At 52.8% G+C, this 8242-nt stretch overlaps 1 protein-coding gene across 1 annotated transcript; it reads left to right on the top strand.

Annotated features, from left to right (window-relative positions):
* The first annotated feature begins 590 nt into the window (after positions 1-590).
* On the top strand, positions 591-8028 carry LOC135404313 (solute carrier family 22 member 13-like). The gene is made up of 10 exons (XM_064639037.1): positions 591-1018; positions 2011-2114; positions 2451-2605; positions 3180-3348; positions 3695-3815; positions 4425-4519; positions 4820-5034; positions 5510-5618; positions 5755-5965; positions 6458-8028. Exons 1-10 carry the CDS (start codon positions 650-652, stop codon positions 6551-6553), a joined length of 1644 nt encoding a protein of 547 aa, XP_064495107.1. The 5' UTR covers positions 591-649; the 3' UTR covers positions 6554-8028.
* The last annotated feature ends 214 nt before the right edge of the window (positions 8029-8242 follow it).

The raw sequence follows: 8242 nt of genomic DNA, 5'->3' as shown, positions 1-8242 counted from the left end.
TTAACAGCATTGCATTCATGTTCTCAATTATGAGTTCAAGGCATTTGAGCTGAGATTTGCCAAACCTGCCTCAGGCAGCGTTGCCCTGTGTCATATTTCTCCAATCCCTGTACTCCTTCTTCAAGTCTTCCTGCATATAACCATGACTGTTCTGTGAGGGGGCCCGGAACTGGTGGGAAGGGTGGATTTTCCGTGCCTGACTTACTTGTGGTTGCACAGGGAAGCTGCAAAAGGTGAAGGAAATGGCAACTCCCATCACCTGGGACCACAGTGAACTAACTGCCCTTCTTCGTCTGTGACTCTGCCCGTGCATTATCACCAGTCCCTTTATTCCTCTGGGCTTTTGGTCCCTCTGGTCCTCACTTTTCTGAATGCTTCAGCAAATGCAGCCTTTGCAGTCACTGTGGAGAAGAGTCTGTTCCCCTGTCAATGCCACTTGGCAGAGGGGGTGGCCCAAGTTCCCTGAAACGGGGTCTTTCTGCTCCAGCCAGCCCTGGATGTTTGTGGGTGGCACAGGGATGATTAATATATTACATGGTGTACTTGTGGTGACAGCCTATGAGTGCAGGTCTTATCTTAGGTTTAAACATTAATTCCAGCCCTCTGAGAAGTCTGTCCCAGCACTGTCCTGCTCCAGACACGGTTACCAATGTCAGGTGTGGGGGAAATTTTGAAAGCAATTGGTGATTTTGGGCCGTTTCAGAAATGGCTGGTGCTGCTCACCCTGATCCCCTGCCTCAGCGTGGCTTTCCACCAGTTCTGCCAGCTTTTTATGGTTGTGGATGTTCCCCACCACTGTGACACCAGCTGGATCCGCGCCGTCGGCCCCAACCTGACGCTGGAAGAGCAGCTGAACCTCACCCTGCCCCGGGATGCGGACGGGGAGTACGAGCAGTGCTCCATGTACTCCCCGGTGGACTGGGACCTGGACTCCATCGTGGCATACGGCCTGAACGCCACGCAGAAGTGCAGCAGTGGCTGGGTGTACCCAGCAGAGCCACCATCCCTGCTGACCGAGGTCTGTAATTGCCTTTCTGAGGAGATGGGGACATGGAAGGGATGGGACACCCAAACAGCCGCCCTGTCTTGCAGTTTCCCCAAAAGCTGGTGCCTGATGATGGTGCAGCTGGGCTGGGCTGAGGTTTACATCAGGTGTATTTTGGGGAAATTGGCTCCACCACCCAGCCCCAGGTGTGGTCCTGGAGAGGCTGCAGGCAAAGCAGGCTGTGATACAGGTGTCAGTGTCAGAGCCCGTGGAGAGATTAATCACTCCTGGTGGGACCTTCTGGGTTTCCCTACCCCTCTGCATACAGGGGGTAACCTTCTAACTTAAAATCATAGAATAGTTTGGCTTGAAAGGGACCTTTAAAAATCATCTAGTCCAACCCCCAGCGTAGAAGCTGAGGAAGAAGCTAAATTAAGATGAAGGAGGGTAGATTTAGATTAGATAGTAGGAAGAAATTCTTTCCTGTGAGTGTGGCAAGGCACTGGCACAGGTTGCCCAGGGAAGCTGTGAATGTCCCATCCCTAGAAGTGCTCAAGATTGGATGGGGCTCTGAGCCACCTAGTTTAGTGGAAGGTGTCCCTGCCCATGGCACAGGGGTGGAATTAGATGATCCTTAAGGTCCCTTCCAACCCCAACCATTCCATGATTCTATGATCCTCTCTGTGTCACTCTTTCCATAGATGCCCTCTGGTCACTGCAAGTTGCAGAACTGCTTGTCCCAGGAATCAGTATCGCACTCATCCTTTCTCCTCTGGGAGGGCAGGTGGCCTGGGAGGAATCAAACTGCTGGGATTTCTGTCCCCAGTCCCACCTGAAGCAAAATTTGCCAACTGGGAGGTTCCCCTGGGGGTGCCTGGACTAGGTGGGGGGGGACTCCTGTATGCTCAGAAGAGTACCCCAGGGACTTGTCCCACCTCTGACTTGTGTGCCTTGTGCATACTGTGGAGATTTATATCCTGGGAGGGAGGGATCCACAAGCACCTCTCTGTTTGTCCTTTCTCCAGTTTGACCTGGTGTGTGACAGGAAGGACCTGAACGACATTGGCCAGGCCATCTACATGGCGGGGCTGCTCCTGGGATCCATGATCTTTGGGCCGCTGAGTGACAGGTGAGGAGACACAACCACCCACCCCAGGTCTGTGCAAAGCCAGAGTGCTGGTCTGAACCTCTCTGGACGCTGCACACTGTGCATTTTGTCAGTGCTCCTCACTCATAGGGACCTTGACCAAAGTCCTCGGGTCCCATGAGGACATGGCCACACGGGGAGGGGAAGGGAGAGAGACACAGCATGTGTGCACAGGGTCCTTCACTTGTCAGCCCAGAGTGTAGTCTGAGCCTTATCACCCTCCAGGGTGATAAAATCACTTGCGTAACCTGCTGGGCTCCTCCCCATCTCCACAGGGTCTCTCCAGATACCAACTGTGTCTCCCTTCCTTCTCCGCAGGATCGGCCGCCGGCCAGTCATTCTGATCTCCGTCATCCTCCAGGGCTTGTTTGGTCTGGGAATTGCCTTTGTGCCCCATTTCTATGTGTACATGGCCTTCAGGTGTGTCGTGGGGGCTTCGGTGTCAGGGATCACCATGACAATACTGACATTAGGTGAGTGGGACGCCCTTGCCCTGAGGCAGACGGATGTGGCCTGTCAAGGTGCAACAGGAAATGTCTGTGAAGAAATAAAAATCATCATGTATGACTAGAAAAACACTGCAGCAAGGACAGGTCATGCTCTGCACTGTTTCTTTGACACTTTGGCATCTCCTCAACCCTGAGTGAGAGCTACAGGGAGCCTCTCTCCCTTGCCAGTCTCAGAGGAGGGAAAAGGGACAGTGTCGCAGCTCAGGAGGCCAGTGCAGAGAGAGAGCCCAGTGGCTCTGGAACATGATCAGTTGGGGTTCCAGCTCTGCCCCAGTCAGGGATTCTGTGGACTCTGAGATCAAAGAAGTGACATGGTTGAGCTTAACATCCTTCTGCAGAGGACAAGGACACTGACAATATGGAGAGGTGATGCATCCCATGAAACACTGGTGACTTGCATGTGTGACTGATGCCAGAGCTCCAGCTGCTGGTCTCTAACCCTCACCTCCAGGGGGGGCTCTTCTCCAGGGGAAATACTCTGTTTTTTACAGGGGAAATCATGACATTGTTGACTCTGAGCCTTTGATCTTCATTGCAGCCACAGAATGGATTGGTGTCTCCTCCCGGCCTAAGGCAGTGCTTAGCTCTCACTGCTGTTTCGCCATTGGACAGATGATTTTGGCTGGTTTGAGTTATGGGATTCGCAACTGGAGGCTGCTGGAGATTGCAGGATCTGCTCCTATAGTGGTTGTTTTGTTCTACATCTGGTAAGCAGGAGCTGGGCAGAGCTTCTGTAAGACACAACAGCAGTGTGAAGGGTGGAAGTGAGGAGGCAGCAGCAGCTCAGCACCAGGATGGGTCTTTCCCATCAGTGCAGATGCTGGGGGAGCTTCTACAGAGCTCAGCACATCTCCCTGCGGCACTGAACTGCTGAGACCAGCAGCTACTTTGCTTCAGGTCATCAAATGTGGCCTTTGGAGCCTAAATGTAGGGCATTTAGACCCATCCCTCCCATGGGATGCCCACTGCTTGCGGGACATGATGTCAGAGAAAAGGGCTGTGGGGGAACTCTGCGGGTCAGAGCAGCATGTGCTGAGCTCCCCTCCTCGGCAGGGTGCTCCCAGAGTCAGCTCGGTGGCTGGTGACAAAAGGCAGGATGGAGGAAGCCAAGAAGCTCCTTCAGAAGGCGGCGGCCACCAACAAGCGCAGCCTCCCGGAAGGACTCCTGGAGCAGGTACCTGTCCGGGCACAGGGAACCGCGGCTTGTCTGCAGAGACTTCCCTCTGCTCTTGGGCTTGCACGGCCCCTGGAGCTGAGCTCAGCCCAGCAGCATCTTTCCATGCCCCTGGGGATGAGTTGAGGATGCACCGGGGGTGACTCCAGCTCCAGCTGCAATGGACACAGACGAGGTCAGGGAAGAGGCACAGCTTCTGCTGAGGCTCAGCCTGGAGCTTTCTGGGGTTCCCTTTGGGCTGTGGAAGGGACTGAAATACTTGCCTGGCTTTTCTCTTGTGAGGGTTGCAGGAGTGTGGGTCATGAGGATATGGACTCTGTTTAGCCTGTGGGTTTCCATGCATAAATGCCAGAAGGGGAGTTACTTCCTTGTCCACCCCAAAGCTCCTACACTGGGGAAATGTTTATCCCACAGAAGTCTTGGTCACCAACCCCTTGCTGGGCACCCAGAGCACAGAGGCAGGAGCCCTCACTGGGCTGTTGTCTCTCCCAGAGCAGTGGAGGTCACCAGCCTGTCCCCCTGAGGCTTTCCATTGACTGAAGATGGGAAAGCAGGTGGCCATGGGTTACCTTTGCCTGCTTTGACTCTTTGACTTTCTTTGTTTTGAAGTTGAAGCCTGAGAAACAGATCAAGTCTGGAAGTCTTCTGGATCTCTTTCGGAAGAAGCACCTCCGGAAGGTGACTTTAATCATGTCGTGTGCCTGGTAAGACATTCCCTGCTCCCCTCTTTCCATACTTCAAGGTGAAGAAAGGAAGGTATTGATAGTCATGCACCTTGTGGTTTTTGAGTGTTATTGATGGTTGTCTCTGTTTCTGGCTATTTAAGATGCTTTGTGGTTTCTGGGATAGGTTATAGCATTTCCACTCTTGGCAGTCCCGTGGTATTCCTCTGGTTTTACATCCCCTTGGAAGTGCTGTGGCTTGATCAAAATGTCACTGGAGATCAATATTGCATTTCCTCATGGCTAATAGATGTGCTCAGAGCCACTCTGCCTTGATTTCAGGTTTGTGAACAGCTTTGTCTACTACGGGCTGAGTCTGAACGTGACAAATTTTGGCCTAGACATCTACCTGACCCAGCTTGCCTTTGGAGCAGTGGAAATCCCAGCCCGTGTTGGTTGTATCTTCACTCTGCAGTGGTTCGGGAGGAGGAAGACCCAGACTGTTCTCCTGCTGCTGAGTGGCCTGGTGTGTCTGATCATCACTGGCATCCCTGAAGGTGAACGGCCTCATTCCGTGCTGAGAGGACGCTCTCTGGGACAGGGAGCCACAGAGCCCCAGCCCTTCCCTTGCTGGTGCAGGTCCTGTCCTCCCAACCAGACTGGATTACATTCCTCAGGGCCTGAGCTGTCCCTGGTGCCATGGCCATGTGGGACTTGGTTAATCCCCTAGGGACCATTCCAACCAGCAAACTTGCACTTGCCAGTCATTAAAGCAGCAGGTAGAGCTGAGCCCAGTAGACCACTTGTCAGCAGAGCTGTCCTCTGGGAAAATTAATACCTGGGGAGGTGAGATGATGGATGCAGAGTGTGCTGAAGATGCCACTAGGCCAGAGCTGCTCAGTCCATGCTAGGCAGTGGAGGTGATGGTCCCTGCAGGTGACACAGTTGTCACCGTGCATCCCCAGTGGCCATCTGTGAGCGGTGCTGAGCCCTCCCTCGTCCCATAGCAGTGGTCTCTCCTCCTTCCCTCAGACCAGCCCCTGGCAACCACCATCCTGGCCACCGTTGGCAAGTTTGCTGCCTCAGCCTCCTTCTCCACCTCCTACGTCTACACGGCAGAGCTCTTCCCCACGGTCGTCAGGTGAGGTCTCCCCACACACCAGGGCTTCCCTCTGCCATGGCTGGTGATGCTGATGGCTCAGGTCATCTTCATGGCCACGCCCAGTCCCTGGGGTGCTGGTTCCTGCCCAGACCCCCCGCTGCCCCTCGCTCCCCAGGCAGACCGGCGTGGGGCTGTGCTCGATGTCGGCGCGGGCGGCCGGGATCCTGGCCCCGCTGGTCCGGCTCCTGGGGCAGTACCACGAGGCCATCCCCATGGCCATCTTTGGGAGTGCCCCCGTGCTGGGGGGGCTGCTCTGTGTCCTGCTGCCTGAGACCCGCGGCATGGAGCTGCCGGATGACACGGAGGACGGCCAAACCCGGGCTGAGGTGGGTACCTGGAGCTGCCTCTCGGGCAGGAACACGGGGTGCCAGCACATTGCATGGGCTGGGGGGTTCTCAGAGGGGCTACGGGGGTGGGAGGGCAGGCAGTGGGACTTTCCCACTGTGGAGGGAGGGGAGGAGACCCCATAACCCTGCCCATGGTTGTCATCCCTTCATTCCTGCCTGTGGGATAAAATGGCTGGTGCTCCACTTGTCTCTCTCTGCCCTCCTCAGGGAAGGGGTGGTGCCTCGTAGCCATGTCCTCTGGATTTCACCCTCTCATAACTCCCACCCCCATTTCCCATGGGATCAGGTGGAATTGCACTCCAATGCAATTTGTTGCCCTGCTGGGAGAAGGGTGTCCACAGGCATCAGAGATCAAGGCAGGATTAGGATCCAGGTCACTGAAGGCTACTTGTCTCGGGGATGACTGCTATCAGCTCACAGTGCACTTTTCTTAGCTTTTACACCATTTTACACCCTGTTTCCTTTCGTTAGGTCTACGAAAATGGCACCAGCAGCTCTGAGAATGGACAGGTGAAAGGAAAGGATGGTGTCCAAGTCAATGAGTGCACGAAGACCACTTACTTCTAGCTGGGTCTGCAGGGGTCTGTAGCTGAAGGCAGCCCGGTGCTGTGTGGGCACTGAGGGCAGGCAGGGTCTGCACCACAGGACAGCACCACCACTCAGGCCATCACTGCCAGTTCTTGGCTTTCCTTGTCCTTTTTGCCTTCCTGTATCTCCCTCTATAGCTTGTCCTCAGGCACTGCATCCTGTCACTGGTGTCCAGCAGTGCTCCCGCTGGAGAAAATTGGGTGCTTTTCATTTAAGGGAAAAAAACAAAGAAATCAAAAACCAGAAGGGGGACATTTTTTCTCTTCATTTTTCCTGTCTTGTCTCCAGGAAGGTGAGACTGTAATCTCTGTCCAGTGAGACACCTGAATTGGATAGAGTTGCAAGAGAGAACTGTGCTCACTAACAGGAGAACTAGAGCAGATGCAGCACTGAGAACATTCTCACTCTTGCAAAAAGGAGTGATTTATCTTGACTGTCTAGCAAGGTTATCCCTCTCTCTCATAAAAACACTCCTTTTTATTTTTTAAAATTTGAGATACTCAGCTGAGAAAAAAAATGGTGTGATGGAAGAAACAGCAAGCAGGCAACAAGGACATCTAACAGGCAGATGAATTCTCACCTTAGTGATGGTGGCTTTGAATTGATGCCTGTTGTGGTGCTTTGGGCATGGGAAATGGTGCTGTTGGGCTGCAGTGTAGGGCCAAATTAATTTGTCCATTTCAGGAAGCTGAGATGTTGTGGCAGTTGGGCTCTTAGAAGAAAGTGCAAATCTTTCTGGGAAATATCAGGTTTTTCTACTCTGTTTTAGTCTATTCCTTCTTGGTGGATCCGTTTCAGTCTTTAAATGATTTAGGACCACTTTTGCCTTATATTGTGAAGAAAAAACAGGTGTTTTTCCTGTGCTTCCCTTTCTCTCATCTTCTGTCCCTCAAGATAACTTTCTTTTCCCATTGGTTTGGTACAGATCAAGCGTGGAAGTTGCACATGGTGGTGCTCCATCTTTGCCTGTACAGCTCAAAGGCTATTTTCTGGTAGTGTCAAGAAGCATTTAAACCAGAAAATATTTTTTGTCTCTGTTGTCATGCCCGTGTGTTTTCCATGGACCAAAGTACCTCATGGATAAGCAGTTTGATGAAGACAGAGTTTTGTATAAAATTGGTGCCATGTGATAATGTCCTGCCAGGAGGGACTGGCTGTGGTGCCCTCTTCTCTCTGGGACTGCTTTTCAGAGGATGTGCTGTGGTGCTCCTCTGCAGTGCCCTGAGAATAGAGGAGCTCAGTCCTTTGCCCAAGGGCACTCTTTCCTTGGAAAAGGCTGTGGGCTGCCTCCTTCAGGCTTTTGTGGAAAACAAGGCATTGAATGTAAAGGCTGGGGGAAGAGCTTGGAGCCAAATGTACAGTTACTGAGGGAACCACGACTTCTTTTGGGAATTGTGCTCTGAGATTCTCTGTTTTAGCTCATTTCATAAATAAAGGCATCCAAGCAGAGCGGATGTACTTCTGCTTCCATATCTTTTATACCTCCAGTAGGCTGAAGATCCATTTCATAGAATCTCAGAGTGATTTGGGTTGGTGGGGACCTTAAAGACCATCCAGTTGTCAAAGCCCCAACCAACTAAGCCATGGCTGGAGGGCTGTGGGATGGTGCTGAAGGTCCCAGTGCTGAGCACATGCCAGAGACTCCATGAAGGGTTTGCTAAGACATAT

The sequence above is a fragment of the Pseudopipra pipra genome, chromosome 1 (genome assembly GCF_036250125.1).
Source record: "Pseudopipra pipra isolate bDixPip1 chromosome 1, bDixPip1.hap1, whole genome shotgun sequence".
Taxonomy (NCBI): Eukaryota; Metazoa; Chordata; class Aves; order Passeriformes; family Pipridae; genus Pseudopipra; species Pseudopipra pipra.
Note: the sequence above shows the minus strand (reverse complement) of the source record. Positions and strands in the feature narration are given on the sequence as shown.

What these genes read in the sequence shown, in the direction of transcription:
- LOC135404313 (XM_064639037.1), top strand. Translation starts at nt 650, where the DNA reads ATGTCAGGTGTGGGGGAAATTTTGAAAGCAATTGGTGATTTTGGGCCG. An exon ending in CATGACAATACTGACATTAG is followed by an intron (nt 2,606 to 3,179) that starts GTGAGTGGGACG and finishes TCTTCATTGCAG; the next exon opens with CCACAGAATGGATTGGTGTC. An exon ending in CTCTTCCCCACGGTCGTCAG is followed by an intron (nt 5,619 to 5,754) that starts GTGAGGTCTCCC and finishes CTCGCTCCCCAG; the next exon opens with GCAGACCGGCGTGGGGCTGT.